General features: G+C 39.3%; 2 protein-coding genes across 4 annotated transcripts in view; both read left to right on the forward strand.

The window, feature by feature from the left end:
- The window catches only part of LOC100663049 (interferon-induced very large GTPase 1-like), a 105,095-nt gene extending 89,219 nt beyond the window's left edge, over positions 1-15,876 (forward strand). For all 3 annotated transcript variants that reach the window (XM_064288510.1, XM_003412213.4, XM_023550903.2), the window contains one exon: positions 8,600-15,876. In XM_064288510.1, coding sequence (XP_064144580.1) covers positions 8,602-15,876 — 7,275 coding nt within the window. In that variant the 5' untranslated portion in view covers positions 8,600-8,601. The remainder of the gene's footprint in view (positions 1-8,599) is intronic.
- Positions 15,877-15,942: 66 nt separating this feature from the next.
- On the forward strand, positions 15,943-18,131 carry LOC111751234 (AP-3 complex subunit sigma-1-like). The gene has a single exon (XM_064288511.1). The coding sequence runs from the start codon at positions 15,943-15,945 to the stop codon at positions 16,516-16,518; it is 576 nt and encodes a 191-aa protein (XP_064144581.1). The 3' UTR covers positions 16,519-18,131.
- Positions 18,132-18,607: the final 476 nt, after the last annotated feature.

Raw genomic sequence — 18,607 nt, forward strand, 5'->3', positions numbered from 1 at the left:
TGTACAGATATACCATATTTCATTTGTCCATTTACCTACTGATGTACATTTGGGTTGTTTCCAGTTTGGGGCTATGACGAAAAAAAGCCACTCTGAACATTCACATAGAAATCTTTGTGCACACATATATTTTATTTCTCTTGGGTACGTACCTAAAGGAGCTCTGGTGGAACACAGGTTAAAACATTCAGCTGCTAAGCTAAACATCAGCAATTTGAACCTACCAGCCGCTCCCCATGAGAAAGATGTGGTAGTCTGCTTCTGTAAAGATTTACAGCCTTGGAATCACAATGAGGCAGTTCTACCCTCTCCCACAGGGTTGCTATGAGTCAGAATCGACTCAAGGACAGTGGGTGGGTTACATACATAGAAGTGGAATGGCTGAGTTGTATGCTTACCCGTTACCCATTGCTGTCGCTAAGTGTATGTTTAACATTTTAAAATAAGGCACTGCCAAATGACTTTCTAAAGTGGTTCCCAACAGCAATATGTAAGAGTTCTAGTTATTCTACATCCTCCCCAACAATTGAAATTGTCAGCCTTTTGAATTTTAGTCATTCTAGATGGCGTGTAGTGGTATCTCATTGTAGTTTTAATTTGTGTTTCCCTAATAACTACTGATGTTGACTGTCTTTTCATGTGCTTGTTGGCCATTGTATACAGAATATCTGTTTGCTTTTTGCCGATTTTTTCCCTAGGAGAATAATAAGATTTTTTTATTAATGAATTTCCTAATAATATCTACCTACATATATTTTAATTGTGATAAAATATATATAACATAAAAATTGCCATTTTAACCATTTTTTAAATAATATTTTATTGTGTTTGGGTGAAAGTTTACATAGCAAATTAGGTTCCTGTTTAAGAATTTCTATACAAATTGTTTAGTGACAATTTTTTGCCCATTTTTAACTGCATTCTTTGAGGTATTGAGTTGTAAGACTGTTGATATAATCTGAATACCAATCCTTTATCAGTTATATGCATTGCCAATGTTTTCTTCCATTCTTTCATTTGTCCCTTAATTGTCATAATAGGTATTTTAAAAGAGCGAAAATTTTTATTTGGATTAAGAAAGGTTGACAAATTTTTCTTTTATGGTTAATATCTTTAGCGTCCTATTTAGTGTCTTCTGTAAGGTCATGGAAATTTTCAAGTGTTATTTTTCTAGATGTATAGTTTTAGGCTTTTACTTTTAGGTCTGTGATCTGTTTTGAATTATTTTGAGTACGGTGCAAAGTTAGGATGAATGTTTATTGTTCTTCTGTGTGGATATCCAGTTGCTCCAGCACTATTTGTTGGAAAGACTTAGTGTCCTAGTGCTACTGTAACAAAACGTCACAAATCAGTGGCTTTAAAGAATAGAAATTTATTGCTAGGAGTTCAAATCAGGGCATTGGGCCCTAAGGAAAGGTATTTCCTTGTCTCTTTCAATGCCCAATACCAAACCAAACCCATTGCCATTGAGTTGATTCCAACTCATAGCGACCCTATAGGACAGAGTAGAACTGCCCAATAGGGTTTCCATGGAGCAGCTGATGGATTCGAACTGCTAACCTTTTTTTGGTTAGCAGTCGAGCTTTTAACCACTGTACCACCAGGGCTCCTCAGTGTCTAATAGCTGTCGGTAATCTTTGCTGATCCTGGGTTTGTAGTTTGAACTTCATATGCATCTGTCTATCTTTGTTCTCCACTTTGTATGATACCCCTCAGAAGCAATTAGGTCGCAAAGAAACCCCTATTTCCAAACAGAGTCACATTCACCAGTTCAGGGATTAAGACTTCAACATATTTATGGGGGTGACAAAATTCAATCCGAAATATATAGATCTATGTTTATTATCAAATTTGAGAAGTTTTCAGCCATTATTTCTTCAGATATTCTTTTATGTGCCTGTCTTTCCTCTCCTCTGGAACTCCAATTACGTCTACATTGGTAACACTTGATGGTGTCCCACAGGTGTCTCAGGTTCTGTTCATTTTTCTTCATTCTCTTTCCTTACTACTCCTCAGAGTAGATAATTTCTATTGACCTATCTTCAAGTTCGCTGATTATTTCTTCTGCCTGCTTAAATCTGCTGTTGAAATACTCTAGTTAATTCTTCATTTCAGTTATTGTGCTTTTCAGCTCCAGAATTTCTTTTTGTCTCCTTTTTATAATTCCTGTCTCTATCGATATTCTCTATTTGTTGAGGCATCATTCTCCTGGTTCCCTTTAACTCTTTGCCCATGATTTCTTTTAGCTCTTCGAGTATATATTTAAGACAGCAGATTTAAAGTCTAGTAACTCTAATGTCTGTGCTTCCTCAGAGACAGTTTCTGTTAATTTTGCCTGTGAATATGCCATACTTTCTTGTTTCTTGGCATGCTTTGTCATTTTGTTATTGTTGTCGTTGAAAATTGGACATTTTAAAAAATCATTTCACTGTGATTTTGGAGAAAATTTATTTAGCAAATTAGGTTCTCAGGTAACAATTTCTATACATATTACTCGGCAACACTGATTACACTTTCACAATGTGTCAGCATTTTCATTATTCCCATTCTGATTGTTCTGTTTCCATTAATCTAGTTTCCTTGTCCCCCCCTTACCTTCTTATCTTTGGTCTAGTGTAAATGTAGACTGTTAGGTCTCATTTAAATGATCCTTTAAAGGAGTATAGCTACTCACGGGTGATATTATTTTCTGAGCCATTTTGTCTTTTGGCTGATAGATGACTTCTGAAAGTGGTTTGAGTTCCAAGTTTAAAGGGTATCCCAGGGCAACAGTCTCGGGGTTCCCCTAGTCCATACCAGTCCAGTAAGTCTGGCCTTTTTAGGAATTTGAGTTATGTTCTACATTTTTTTCACATTCTATCCAGGACCACCTATTGTGTCCCTGGTCAGAGCAGTTGGTAGTTATAGCCAGGCACTACCTACTTCTGGCCTCAAGATAGATAAGGCCATGGTTCCTATAGACTATTAGTCCAGTAGACTAGTTTCTTCTTTGAGTCTTTAGTTCCCTTCTTTCTATTTTACTCCAGACATGTAGAGACCAATAACATATCTTAGATGGCCACTTGCAAGATTTTAAGACCCCAGACGCTACTCACCAAACTATGATATAGAACATTATAAGCTATGTTATGCCAACTGACCAAATTGCCCCCTGAGACTATGGTCCTAAACCCTCAAACCCAGTAACCCAATCCTGTGAGGTGTTTGGTTATGTCTAGGAAGTGTCAATAACTGTGATCCTTATGTGTTTTATTTTATATATGAATATATATGCAGCACACACAAACAGGTATATACTTTTGTCTACAAAAACACCTCTACATACACCCATATACTCATATGAGCTTACCTACACATATATAAGCAAACATTATCTACCTATGTAACCACACACATACATTTGGGTGTATTTTTTGACATTGTACCCTGCCATTTTGCTGAATCTTTCTGTTATTATTGTTGTTGTAAAAGTATATATGTTGTGGCTTTTACCAAAATCATCCCTTATTCTTGTGTACTTCCTAGTGTCCTCTTTTACCTTGGCCACGCTGTGCTGACTTCACCCGTATTCTGTATTGCCTTACCCATTACCAAAACTGACAAGTGTCTACTATCTAGAAAGTGATTCCCCTTCCCTCTCCCATCCCTGGTAACCACCCAAGAATGTTGCTTTCAGTATGTATGCCTATTCTTGTCTTTTTATAATAGTGAGATCATACAGTATTTGTCCCTTTGTGATTATTTCACTCAGCATAATTTCCTCCAGATTCATCCATACTATGGTATATTTACATAGCTAATCAATATTCTTTCTGGATGTAGAGTATGCCACTATGTGTATGTACCAAAGTTTGTTTATCCATGCATCTGTGGATGGGTGGTATCTTGGTCATCTAGTGCTGCTATATAAGAGAAATACCACAAGTGGATGGCTTTAACAAACAGAAGTTTATTTCCTCACAGTAAAGTAAGCTAAAAGTCAAATTCAGGGCGTCGGCTCCAGGGGAAGGCTTTCTCACTCTGTCAACTCTGGAGGAAGGTCCTTCTCATCAATCTTCCCCTGGTCTAGGAGCTTCTCCATGCAGGTACCCTGGGTCCAGAGGACCCACTCTTCTCCTGGCGCTGCTTTCTTGGTAGAATGAGGTTTCCCCCACCCCTCGCTTTCCTTTCATCTCTTATAAAAGGTGGTGCAGGACACACCCCAGGGAAACTCCCTTTACATTGCTGAATCAGGGATGTGACCTTAGTAAGGGTGTTATAATCTCATCCTAATCCTCTTTAACATAATCTAATGTTGCCTCATTAACAACAGGCAGAGATTAGGATTTACAACACATAGGAAAATTACAATCACAAAATGGAGAACTACTACACAATATTGGGAATCATGGCCTAACCAAGTCGGCACATATTTTTGGGGGACACAGTTCAATCCATGACAGGTGGTTAGGCTGTTTCCCTCTTTTTGCTATTGTAAATAATGCTGCAATGAACATAAAACCAAACCCACTGCCATCAAGTCGATTCCGACTCATAGCGACCCTACAGGACAGAGTTTCCAAGGAGCACCTGGTGGATTTGAACTGCCGACCTTTTGGTTAGCAGCTGTAGCTCTTAAACACTATGCCACCAGGGTTTTAGCAATGAACATAAGTGTGCATATATCTGTTCCTGTCAGTAGTTTTAGTTCTCCAGGGTATATACGTACGAGTGGGATTGCTGGATCATAGGGTATTTCTAGTTCTAGCTTTTTGAGGAAGTGCCATAAAGTTTTCCATAGTGGTTGAACCAATTTACAATCCCACCAGTAGTGAAGCAGGGTTCCGATCCCCCTGAAACCTCACCAGCACATGTTGTTTCCTGTTTTTTGATCAGTGCCATTTTTGCATGGGTGAGATGGTATCTCATTGTAGTTTTCATTTGCATCTCTCTGATGGAAAGTGATCACAAGCATCTTTTCATGTGTTTTTAGTCGCTTCAGTGTCCTCTTTGGTGAAGTGTTTGTTTATGCCCTTTGGCTATTTTTTAATTGGGTTGCTTGTCTTTTTGTTATTGAGTTGTTGAAGTTTTCTGTATACTTTAGAGATTAGACCCTTATCAGATATATCATTCCCAAAGACTTTTTTCCAATCTGTAGGTTCTCTTTTTATTCTTTTGATAAAGTTTTTTGATGGGCATAACTATTTAATTTTTAAGAAGTCCCAGTTATCTAACTTGTCTTCTGCTTTTGTGCATTTGTAGTTGTGTTTGGTAAATCTATTTCTGAAAAAAAAAAAAAAATTAGGTCTCATAGTTTTGTCCCTATGTTATCTTCCAGGAACTTAGAGTTTTAACATTTAGGTCTCTGAACCATTTTGAGTTAGTTTTTGTGTATGGTGTGAGGTATGGATACTGTTTGCCAAAACCATTTGTTAAAGGGTCTCCTTCTTCCTCATTGAATGGATTTTGACGTCTTGTCAAAATCAGCTGCCTAAGATGAATGGATTTATTTGTGGTTTCTTAATTCTATTCCATCTATCTACAAGTCTGTTGTTGAACCAGTACCAGATAGTTATGATTACTGTGGCTGTATAGAATGTTTTTAGATCAGAGAGTATGAGGCCTCCTACTTTGTTCTTCAATATTGCTTTAGTTATTCAGGGTCTCTTTCCACATAAAGTTGGGGAAATTTTTTTTTTCTTCTTGGTGATTTGGATTGGGATTGCATCATATCTATAAATTACTTTGGGTAATACTGACATTTTCACAATGTTAAGTCTTCTAATCCATTAGCATGGATATTTTTCCTTCTATGAAGCTCACTTTTAGTTTCTTGCAGTAGCATTTTATAGTTTTCCTTGTATAAATCTTTTACACCTGTGGTAGGTTTATTAGGTTTATTCCTGGGTATTTTATCCTTTCGAGGGCTACCGTGAATTGTACTGTCTTGGTTTCCTTTTTGAAGTTCTCCTTGTTAGTGTAAAGGAACCCAACGGATTTTTGTTTTGACCTTGTACCCTGTCACTTTGCTGAATCTTTCTATTGGATCCAGTACTTTCTTGTAGAATCTCTGGGATTTTCCATGTAAAGAATCATGTCATTGGGGAATAGAAATAGTTTTCCTTCTTCCTTTCCAATTTGGATACCCTTTATTTCCCTTTCTTGTCTTATTCCTCTGGCTAGGACTTCCAGTACAATAATGAATAAAAGTGGTGATGGTGGGCATCCTTGACTCATACCTATTCTCAAGGGGAAGGCTCTCAGTCTTTCCTCATTGAGAACTACATTGGTGGTTGGTTTTACATATATGTTCTTAATTATGTTGAGAAGTTTCCTTTCTATTCCTATTTTGCTAAGAGATTTTATCAGGAAATGGTGTTGGATTATATCAAATACCTTTTCTCATTAAATTGAGATGATCATGTGATTATTTTCCTTTATTTATGTGATGAATTACATTAATTAATTTTCTAATGTTGAACCATCCTTCTATTCCTGGTATGAGTCCCGCCTGATCACGATGTATGATGTTTTTTTTATATCCTGTTCAATTCTGTTGGCTAGGATTTTGTTGAGATATTTTGTATCTATATTCATGAGGGATATTGGTCTGTAATTTTCTTTTATTCTGGTATCTTTACCTGGTTTTGCTATCAGGATGATGCTGGCTTCATAGAATGAGTTTGGGAATGACACGGATTGAATTCTGTCTGCAAAAAATATGTGTCAACTTACCTAGGCCATGATTCCCAGTATTGTGTGGCTGTCCTCCATTTTGTGACTTCACGAAATTTTCCTGTGTTTTAAATCCTAGTCTCTGCCCGTGGTTAATGAAGCAAAGTTAGGTTATGTTACAGAGGATTAAGGTGGGATGCGACACCCTTGCTCACATCACATTCCTGATCCAATATAAAGGAAGTTTCCCTGAGTGCAGCCTGTATCACATTTTATCTTACAAGAGATAAAAGGAGAGAGATAGGGACCTCATACCACCAAAAAAGAAGCGCTGGAGCTGAGCACATCCTTTCGACTGGGGGTCCCTATGCTAAGAAACACTTAGATCCAACAGAAGGCTGGATTAAAGCCAATCTTAAAGTTCAGCTCTTTGTGACTTTAACCCTAAATATGAATGGTTCACCATGGAAAGTCTCTGGAGTCCAGCTTTTATTCCCAAGTCTCCCATGACTTCTCAGCCTTCTCAACCCTTCCAGATTAGAAAATGACCCCTATGCCAAGGTCATCTCTTTTATTTACTTCTTCTATCAGATACTTGCTAGGCAATTCCCACTATCTAGTAAACTCCTTGGAAACACTGGTGGCATACTGGTTAAATGCTACAGCTGCTAACCGAAAGATCGGCAGTTCAAATCCACGAGGCACTCCTTGAAAACTCTATGAGGCAGTTCTACTCTGTTCTATAGGGTCACTATGAGTCAGAATCGACTGGACAGCAATGGGTTTGTTTTGGTTTAGTAAACTCCTTGAGGCTTTAAGAATTTGTTTTAAAAATTTATCTACCTATATTAGGTATCTTCTGTTGGGAAGGCTGGTTTCATTTGCTTAGACTGCCATTGAAATCTAGATTCAAAATTTAGTGACACTGAGGAAGATGGAAAACACAAAGCGAGAATGACAATATGGAGGATGACTTAATTATAACAACCCAATAAGACATAATGAGGGCAAAATATAAGGAGCAGCAGTACAGGGAGTGAAAAAAAGGATGAGATAAAGGAGAAATTTGGGAGGATAAAGTGAAGACATGGAGAACTAAATTTACATTAGGAGGAGTTGGAGTTGGACACTCACTGGCCTGGAAATATGGTAGTGTCATTCAGTGTGACAAGAGTCACAAGAGGAAGGGAAACCTGTAATTTCTTAAGTTGAGACACGTGAAATCACATTTCATCTGCTCTCCAAGATATGACTTAAAGGAATCTGAGGGGGAAAATAACACTGTCAAAATTTTGGATACTGGAGTGAATTTGAATCTACAGACACAAATTTGTATGACATCAGTATATAGAAAGTTGTTCATGTAATAAAACAATATTAACTAGGGGTAGATGAAAAGTAACAAGAGAGCAACAGATATAATGCAGGTTAGAGGTGTATTTACAAGAATCAAGAACAACAAAAAGGGGGCTCAAAAGTAAATAAAGATCATTAAACGGCCTAAGAAGAGGTGACAGAGAGATAGGAACAAGACTAGTCAACACAGGTCTGACAGAACCTGACAGAGAAAGAGGATCGATTGGTGGCACCACTTTTGTTTTAAGAATAAACATCAAGCTATCAAACACATATATATTTTCAAACCCAAACCTTCCGTTTAATGTTCTCCATGTAATTTAGTCTTGGACAGAGGGTGCCAAAAACCAGATTATTAACTTGCAACTCACTCTGGCAACTAAAATAGTAATACATGTTGAGAACACCCAGAATGATGTCTTGCACACACAAAAAAAAAGAGCATTAACAAAATATTTTTGTTGTAACAATGAAAGGAGGGAATGGGAGAGCCTTGGAGACTTGCAACCTTACTATAGTCTCCATCGTTGCCATGTGGCTGACATGTCTAAAAGTTAAAATACGTCTTAAGTGTCTGTTCTCTCCACAGCCATGGACACAGCAGAGTCCATCACTGATGAACACTTACTCAAAGGCAAAAGGAGGCGAGATCTGCAAAAGATGCTGAGAGAAGTGGGACTGGCCGCAGAGTACTGGTTGCCCACGCTGCAGAAACTGGGCGTGACCTGTGCCCAAGCCTTACAACATCTAGAAGAAAAAGACCTCCTGAAGCTAAAATCCCAGGCACAACATTCTTGGGAAAAACGAGCCCTAGAAAAACTGCTTAATCTGTCATACTCAAATAGCCTTTCATCATTACTGGAGTCTCAGAAGGAGAAGCAAATGCAGGCACGGCAGGCTCTGCAGGAGTTGAAGGACTTGATGTCAGAAGGGAGGCAGAGACAGGAAGAAGCAGTGAGGGCAAAAGAAAGAGAGATGAGGCAGGCAATGGAGATCCCAAGAGAGTACTGGCCACCCCCTGAGAAGCCTCTAAGAGAAGTCATAGAAAACATGCAGAGACAACTCAACACCATGGAAGGGACACTATTCAACAGACAAAACCTCCCAGATGGAGATCTGGTAAGATGGGCATCTGGAGGGCTGGCCCTGCAGGGAATTTACAAAACCAGCCACCAAAGGGGTCTGGTAGAGAAGAGAGAGGAGCTACTCAGTCTCCCAGAGACTTTCTCACTCTTCGGCCCTGAGCAGAGCACCCGGATAGAAACAAAGGAATTTTCATGTTCTCAAGCAGAATCTATGTTCACCCAGATGATAGAGAAATTGGGCTTCAGTGTCACAGCCTCAGCCAAGGGTGAACGGTGGGGATTCAGCCTGGATGCAGGGATGGATCAAAGTCAACATTCAGAATCCCAGGAGAGGCGACAGTCACGTTCTGAGCACTCTTATTTCTGCAAAACCAAGTTCAGTTATGTCCCATTGGCCTCCTGCCACTTTGCCATTGACCAGCTCCAGTTCTCCAAGGCTGCTCTTCAGGAACTGAAATGCATTGAAGACCTCCTGGGACAGCATGCAGGTCAAGGCACCTTGCTAAGGCATAGGATAGAGGCCTTCTTCCACAGGTTTGGCTCTCATGCTAACCAAGGCCCTCTGCACCTGGGAGGAATCTACTGGTGGAAGGCTGTTTCAGAGGGCTTCCAACGTGACAAACTGGCAGAAGTAAAGCAGCAGTCAGCAGAGGCCCTGGATATTTACATAAGGGGCAGCTACAGTGGCTTTGGAGTGAAAATTGCTGCAGGTATGAATGTTTCAGACTCTCATTCAAAAATGGCCTCTCAGAGCACTAACTACCAAAATCTCCAAACCAAAGTCCAATTATCTGTGGCCCAGACAGGTGGCCCACCTGAAGCAAATGGCCTTGCCGAGTGGAAAGCTGGGCTTATTGCCAGCAACCGAACCTGGTGTGTCATTGATCGGGGACTTCGGCTGGTTCCCATTTGGGACATCATCCTCTCCAGCCACAGAAGCGATTTTCAGGATCCTCTTCGGGTGGCTAACTGCCTGAAAAACAGCTATGCTGCTCTGACTGGTCTCACTGCCCAGATCCAAGATGGAGAGGAATTCCTCAGTGCTGTTAAGGAAGTTAAGGTTTTCCTAGAGGGTGTGAAATCCTGGGAGGTATCTGATCCTGAAGAGCAGCTTAAAAAACTGATAAATTTCATGCAAATGTTAAGTCAGAAAATTAAAAGTTATGACATCTGGATTAACATATGCCTCTCAGATTGGAACTTGCAGAATTTTCTGGTGAATACTGTCAACTTTTGCAAAGAGTCTTCCGTTCATAACATTAAGTTTATTACATCTCAGCTGCGTACTCTTCTGGATCCTCACATCTACAAAGTAGAAAACTTTCCTCAGGCTCATTCCATCATGCAGTGGATCTTCCTATCAGAATCACGCCAAGAGCAAGTCAACATCTCTCAATTATCTGAATTAATTAAAATCTTAAAGGACAACCAGAATGTCCTTATGGAATTGAAGGCCAAATCTGAGTCCCTGGAAATAGTGGAGGAAGCTCAAAGAAAAATCACTTATGAGATTAGCTTGTCTCTCAACTCCTTCTTTGAGAACCTACGAGAAATGGAGCAGCCAGATACACAGCTCTTGCTACTTTCCATAGCAGCTGGTGCAGGTTATCACATGGTAAACAATACTTTTCAGTATCTCCTGGGGTGTGATGAGTTAGACTATCTGCTGCGTGAAATGCAAAAGGCCCATGATAAATACCACGAACTGAAAAATACTTGCAGCTATAGGGCTCAGGCTTTCCTGGTGCTCACAGGTCTGACAGCCACAGTAAGAATTACAGCTGTTTCTCCAGAGGAGAAAACACAACGTTTAGCATTAATGAGACATCACATGAGACAATTCTTGTCTAAAGAAGTTGCACATGTCCTCACCAAACCAGGGGCAGATCATGATTGGGAAAACCTACAGAAAGACTTGAGATTGCTCATCAATGGAGATTATGAAGCCACTGTCTCTTCTTTGCAAATGGATGAGGTAAAAAAACAATTGAAAAGTCTCTTCCATGAAAAGAAGAAGCCCCATGAGGTGGATAATAATGAAAATAACAAAACAAAAGTGATAGAAAATGGAGCCTTCCTAGACCTGTTGCAGCGTCTGGGCATAGACCATTACTACCCAAAGAGGATGGGCAGAGCTAACTTCTATCTGATCCACAAGGCCTCTGTGTGTAACACCCAGCCCAGCTCTGAGCGACAGCTTTCCTTCTATTTCCTGCAGAAGTTACTGATGCTTGATTATAAGCTGAGATACTTGGTCTTCAAAGATGGTGGGGACACAGAGGACCCAGTGTCTCCAAGTGCCTCACGCAAAGAAAATGAGGCTTTTGATCCATATGAAGACTTTCTTGAAGACAGTGACAATTCCACAAGTCCTTCAGCCACTAATCTGAGACATAATATTCACCCAATGGATATTCAGATGGCAATCTATCACTGTGCAGATGACTTTGCCAGGCAATATATACTGACCAAACTTTCCATTTGTCAGTTTGCCCTTCCTCTTGTGGTACCCCATCCCTGCACTTCTCAAATTGAATTCTCCCTCTGGTCTCTCAGTCAAATTAGAAGAAGCTGGCAGCAAGCAGGGATATCAGAAAAAGAGAAGAACAATTACAAGAATCAGCAGATGTGTTGTGTACCTTCCTCCATTGTATCTTTCATTCGAGTTGGAAATGGCTTCTCTACTTCCAAATCTCAGATCATGAACTGTCTTCTCAGTAAACGTAAACATGATGTCTTCTTTCACCGACACTGCAGTGGGAGCAGCAAAGACTGTCTCCTGATGCGGGGTGTGGTGGAAATCTGCTGGTTCTGTCCAGGAGGGGATGGTGAGGACAAATTTGACAAGTGTGTGACATTCACCAATCTCCACGGAGATGCAAAGGAACATGAACAACAGCTCAGATTCCTGCAGGAAGTCTCTTCTCTCATTGTGGTCCTCATGTCAGCTTCTGATAGCAATAAAGAAAACCGAAAAATTGTTCGTAACTTGTGTCAGTCATCAAAGCCTTTGATCTGTTTGCTCGATGACAAAGAAAAAAACGTAGCCAATAATTCCAGCCAGAAAGTGAGAATTGGGATCAAGAACAGAAATGAGGCAGAATTAACAGAAGAACTCACGAGTACAATCACACGTTTACTACAGCTATCTGACACAACTCTCAGCTTAGAGGACTGTGCCCATATTGCTCGTAAGCAAGGATTCCTAATAGATGAAGACCAGAGAGATTGCAAGGAAGCTAAAGAAAAGGCACAGACTCTAAATGCCCTCTTGGGAGAAATGGAGTTATCTAAGATAAAGGAAAACTTACTACCCCTTCAGGGAAAACTGTGGCACCTTTGGTGTAAGAAGGACAAAGAACTCTATCATCTCAGAGAGAAGGGGAACCGGAGTATTGAACAACATAAGAGTGAGATTGAGACAGACAAACAAACAATACGACATAAGCAGTTGAGGAAGGCCTTTCCTCTCAATGCTTTAATGAGATCTTTCCTTGAAATATTGCAAGATCATTCAGAAACCCACAACAAACTCTACTTCCTGCAGTGGTTAAGTGTGTTTTTGAACAACATGACTGCAGGACACTTGGAAAAACTGCATGAGGAGCAAAGTTCTTTGTGGTCACTGGTACAAAAAGAAAAGCAAACAGCACCAAACAGCAACTCCCTCAGAGACTGGCAGAATAAGATAGAAGCCATCTCAACAAAGATTAGTGACTGTACCTTGGGAATTGAACACATTCTCAGAGAAGTTGGACAAATCTATGAAGCACTGGAAGAAGCTTCCTCCACAAGAGATAACCTTTTCCTCTCCCTTCCCCAAACTGCTGCTGACCTGATGATATCTGGGGTTCCCATTGAGCTGATGGATGGCGACGCTTCTTATGTCCCTCTGAAGTGGGTGGCAGCTGTTTTTGACAAGGTCTCTGAGAAACTTGGAGACAAACGGCTGTTTGTTCTCTCTATTCTTGGCCTACAGAGCTCAGGGAAGTCCACCCTACTGAATACCCTTTTTGGACTGCAGTTCACTGTCAGTGCAGGGAGGTGTACCCGGGGGGCCTACATGCAGCTCCTAAAGGTAGAGGAGACATTCAAAGAGGAACTTGGCTTTGACTTTGTGCTTGTTGTGGACACAGAAGGACTTCGGGCACCAGAACTCAGCACCAAATCACAGAATCGGGACAATGAGTTAGCAACCTTTGTCATTGGACTTGCAAACTTGACTCTGATCAATATTTTTGGAGAGAATCCATCAGAGATGCAAGATATTCTACAAATAGTCGTTCAAGCCTTTCTCAGGATGAAACAAGTAAAAATTGCTCCAAATTGCCTGTTTGTCCATCAGAATGTGGGAGAAGTTACAGCTAAAGACCAAACTATGGAAGGACGAAGGCGGCTAGAGCAGAGACTAGATGAAATGGCAGCAACAGCAGCTGAACAGGAACAGTGCTCCGATGTAACCCGCTTTGGTGATGTCATTAAGTTTGATGTGAATAATCACATCTACTATTTTGCTCACCTCTGGGATGGCAATCCACCAATGGCTCCTCCCAATCCTCGCTACAGCCACAATGTCCAGGAACTGAAAAGCAGAATTCTTGTGACTGCCAGAGAGGAATCTAGGGGCAGCATCATGAAGATATCAGATGTGAAATTCCGAGTTCAAGATTTGTGGAGGGCCTTAGTGAATGAAAACTTTATTTTCAGCTTCAGGAACACCCAAGAGGTCATGGCCATGAGCAAACTGGAAACCATGTATAACCACTGGACCTGGAAGCTAAGGAGTCATGTGCTGGACTTGCAGAACCAGCTGACCAACCAGATTCAGAATGGAAAAATCCAGACACTCAGAACCAGTGAAGTTGAAGTTCCAGTGACAGAAAAATATGATGCCATCAAGCAAGACCTTGAAAAATTTTTTAATGAAGATCCAGATAATGAAACACTGGTTCAGTGGAAAGCAATGTTTGAAAATAAGTTGAGAGGCCTTAAAGAGGCACTTATTTCAGAAATAAAAAGAAAAGCTAATGAACTCATTTGTTTAAAGAAAAGCCAAGTAAAACTGGATGAGAAAAAGTCAGGTTATGAAAATGACATCTTGGAAAGAAGCCGACAGTTAGCTTTAACTGTAAAGGGCAAGGAACTGAGTGAGGAAGATCTATGCAAGATTTTCAATCAGCTTTGGGGAAAATGGGTCTGTGACGTATCCTCAACTCTGCCTCCTGCCACAGAGCCTGACATTGACGTGGATTCTGAAAATATTCTTTTGGACTACTTCCAAAACAAGCGAAACTTGGTGGACATACTAAAGAGTCATTCCAGAAAACAATTTCAAGTCGAGTATGATATACATATCAAAATGAACAGGGCATTTTTACTAATCAGAAAGTCATTAGAGACCCATGATAAACAGTCCATAGATATGACTACTGACCACATTCTTTCAAGATTTACGAAAACTATTAACAACATTTGGCAGCAACAGCGTGATTACGATCCAAGTTATTTCTATGAAATCCTGAAAATTGTAGATGACGAGGTGAAATCTGCATGCACTGAGGAAAGATACACATTCACAAGTAGATATAAAATTGACTTATCTTTGTGTTTGTTCCAAAGAGCATCAGAGAATTTTAAGCAGATGCACAGGGCATTCAAGAGAGCAAATGATCCTGTAAACTACCTGGAAAGCAAGAAAGATGATTTCTTCATGAGTTTTAAGATCTCCTGCCAAGGTGCAACCTCTATCAAAGCATTTGTTGACTTTCTTTGGCAAAAGCTCACTCCTGCTGTCTTTACCACCATACGGAATAAAACAGCCCCTAAAATTGCTGGGGATATGCAAGCTAACTGTCCAGCATTCAATGGAAACCGGGCTAATCTGGAAAAATATGTTCTTATCTCTCTGGCAGAAGAAGAGAACTTTAATAATTACTGGCAGTACCTTCATAATTCACAGTCATATTTTAGGAATTACACTGAATGCCATATTCGAAGATATTGTTCAGACAAAGGAGGCGAAAACATGAAGAAATTTTTAAAAATCAGTTTAAACGACATCAAGAGTGTTATACTCTCAGCCATTCAAGAATCCACTGCAATAGCGAAAGATAAAAGCAGCACTGTGTCTGAATGGTTGGATTTATTCTGTGAGCACTTGGGAAATAACTTGATCTTTCCACGTAAAGACTTGGTAAGCATTGAACATCAGGAGATAAAAGATACTGAATTTCTCAAAGAAGCCATGAGTGAAGCTTTGGACCCCACAATGAAAAGAATAGAACAGGATTGTTTGAGTATGTCTGCAGAAGAAATAGTTCCTGAAATTGAAAAACTGCTCTCTGAGCATCTCTGTGGTTGCTGGAAACAATGTCCCTGCTGTAGAGCAATTTGTACAAACACAATTCCTACACATGAAGGAGACCACAGTGTTCCCTTCCACCGTCCTCAGGCTGTCAATGGAATCTCGTGGTATAAAACAGACCATTTTACCATTGACTGCTGTACTAGTTTGGTAGCAAGTAATTGTTTATTGGTTCTCCGGGATGGCAGGGAAATCCCATATAAGAACTACCGACGGGCAGGAGGGGATTATGCCACGTGGAGCATCACCCCAGATTTATCCACACAGCCATACTGGAAATGGTTTGTCTGTCACTTTAGATCAAAGCTAGAAGAAGAATATCAGAAAAAATTTGTAGATAAGGGTAAAATCCCTGTTGCATGGACCAAAATCACAAAGCAAGATGTGCTTGATGACTTAAAAAAACATGGTGCCTAGAGACTTGTATGTCTGCCTCACCCTGGCCCCCAATGCCCACCTCGTTGGCCTGGCCCAGCCATAATCATGGTGATCCTCATCTTCAACAACCATAGGAAGCCATGGCTGTCCAAGTTCTGCCAGCCCTACAGCAAAAATACACAACAACAAATCATCAGGATGACATTCCATTTGGTTTCTAAGAGAGATGAAAATATTTGTAATTTCCTGGAAGAAAAATTGTTAACAGGAGGATATGACAACAAACTGATTTATAGACATTACACAACATTATGTTCTGTCTTCTGTATGGATTTTTCAGAAAGTGAACTTGGCATTTTAGATCTAATTCAAGTATTCATGGAAACATTAGGCAAGTGTTTTGAAAATGTCTGTGAACTGGATTTAATTTTCCATGTAGACAAGGTTCACAATATTCTTGTAGAAATGGTGACAGAGGGAATGGTATCAGAGACCAACATGAATGAGACTATTACACAAATCGATGCACAAAATAAACTGGACAAATCTGAGGCTGGCTTAGCAGGAGCTCCAGCCCATGCTGTATCAGTTGTAAAGAATATGAATCTTCCTGAGATCCCAAGAAATATTAACATTGGTGACATCAGTATAAAAGTGCCAAACCTGCCCTCTTGTAAATAAAAAATTAAAAAGGCTACTCCCAGATAAAATTCAGGGACGTAAGTCATCCAAGTTTACCATGCAGTTGTTTACCAAAAATAGAGGAGGAGAGTCTTAACTTTTGCTCTTAGATATAAGTCAAGGTACTGTATAGAAGTTGTGTAAAATCAGTATGTGAAGTTCAATGTGGTTTTTCCTGCTCAGTGATTTTAAAGAAGCTGAGTAGTTTCTGTGTGATTTTTTTTCTTTTCTAAATTGTATTCCTATGCCCGCCTAAGGTATGCCTCTATATATTGGCTACTACAGTATTTTGAAAAGTGTTTGAGATATTTCTTTAATTATGTATAACCACAAATGTTGGTGTTTTGTTTGCATCACAAGTACAGCATTCCTTAATTCCTTCTGCTATTTGTCATAATTGTTGCTTAAAGAACCAAGTATGTATTGCATGAAAACATTATGACCATTTTCTCTTAGTTTAAATAAACTCCAAGGTAACTGAACTAATAAAACACCTTTCTGTGTGCCTGATATCTACTTCAGCAATAATTTTTTTCCCCTCTGATGCAACAAAGTAAAAAGTATATTTTATCACTGTTTAAAAAAAAAAAAAAAAAAAACATGGTGCCTAGCTATCCATCCGATGACGTCCAAGCCTTGTCATTTGTCTGATAGTGTCCACGATCTGCAATGATTTACGAAGTAAGCAGCCAACTTTTTAACCTTTTAAAGCCTTGCTGAAGACAGGTTACTCCTTTGTGAACTATATGAGACCAGCTCACCTTAAAAATAAGGCCCTACATACAGAAACATAACAATTTCAACAGAAAGGAATAAGTCCATGCAAAAGAAAGTACTCCTAAGTATGATCATCAAATTCTCTTAGGAATTCTTGATCAAAAGGGAGGACTAAGAAAGAGCCTTTCCAAAACTGAGGCTTCTTGGCACAACTGGAATTTCCAGCTCAGGTCTGAGCCCAATCTTTTCTTGTCCCAAGCAACTTCATCTTAGAGTTCTTCTTTGTCATAATGCAGCTTGTCATTTTTAAAAAGCCTTCCACTGTACCCTGATCTAGGTAAGCGCGGTTTTGCTGCTAGAGGAAGAGTTTGTGGTTAGAAATGTCTGATGTAAAGAGAAGGTTATTGCAGATGTTAAACATGTGACTTTAATAGTCAACCAATTCTCAAAAAATGTCCCCTTCACTCTCCTTAAAAAAAAGCTTTTCTAAACTATAACTTTTCCATAACCTTGTTCTAACACCCCCTCTAAGCTCTGTAAACGTTAGCCAATCACAAACGTTTTAGCTGTATCCTTCTGCTTGTTTTCACAAGTCTCTGTATCATTGCAGTCCCTTGAAACATTTTGCTCAGTTTATCCTGGCACTGTCTTTTTCATTCAGCAAAATGTTTTTATCACTGTAATACAACTCTTTGTTTTTAAACTTAAACATGCATGTGGTTTATTCCACCACAACAGGAGTCACAGTATCAGAACAATCCTAAAACGCATCCTTACAATGAGCACCTCATAAATTCTATTTATAAAATGAAACATCTAAAAATATATCAATAAACACATCAAGAGTCCAAGATTTCCTACGAAAGGACTTTATTTATCTCTACTTAAATCCTTCTGGTTTAAAAATAAATTACTAAAATATATGGATATATGATTAAAATAAAATGCATTTTTAAAAACTTTCAGATTTTAAATTATTAACATTTTTGTTTTAAAAATGTAAGGAAATGTAATATCTTAGACAAAGTCATATTTTTACAATGAGGAATCAAAATTATTGCAGACTGCTACAAATTTCTATGGAATAAGAAACATTTTCAGTTATTGAAAATCCAGTTCTTGGCTGGAAGCTACACATTGCTTTATTCTTTTAACTGAATTTTTTTTCACCTTCTGAATCGTGAGGGAAAATTATTAACCATTGAATGGAAAAACATTCATGGCAAGTTCATGATTCCCCAGCACACAGAAATATAGGCATATTCTGTTCTAGGAAAGGACAATTCAAAGGCTTTATCAGGATAAGAGTCTGTACAATTCAGGAAACGTTATCAAGGAAATAGAAATCAAATAACTGTGTTTCTCATTTACC

Source organism: Loxodonta africana, chromosome 7, assembly GCF_030014295.1.
Source record: "Loxodonta africana isolate mLoxAfr1 chromosome 7, mLoxAfr1.hap2, whole genome shotgun sequence".
Taxonomy (NCBI): domain Eukaryota; kingdom Metazoa; phylum Chordata; class Mammalia; order Proboscidea; family Elephantidae; genus Loxodonta; species Loxodonta africana.

Coding starts and splice junctions, on each gene's coding strand:
- LOC111751234 (XM_064288511.1), top strand. CDS start 15,943: ATGGTGATCCTCATCTTCAACAACCATAGGAAGCCATGGCTGTCCAAG.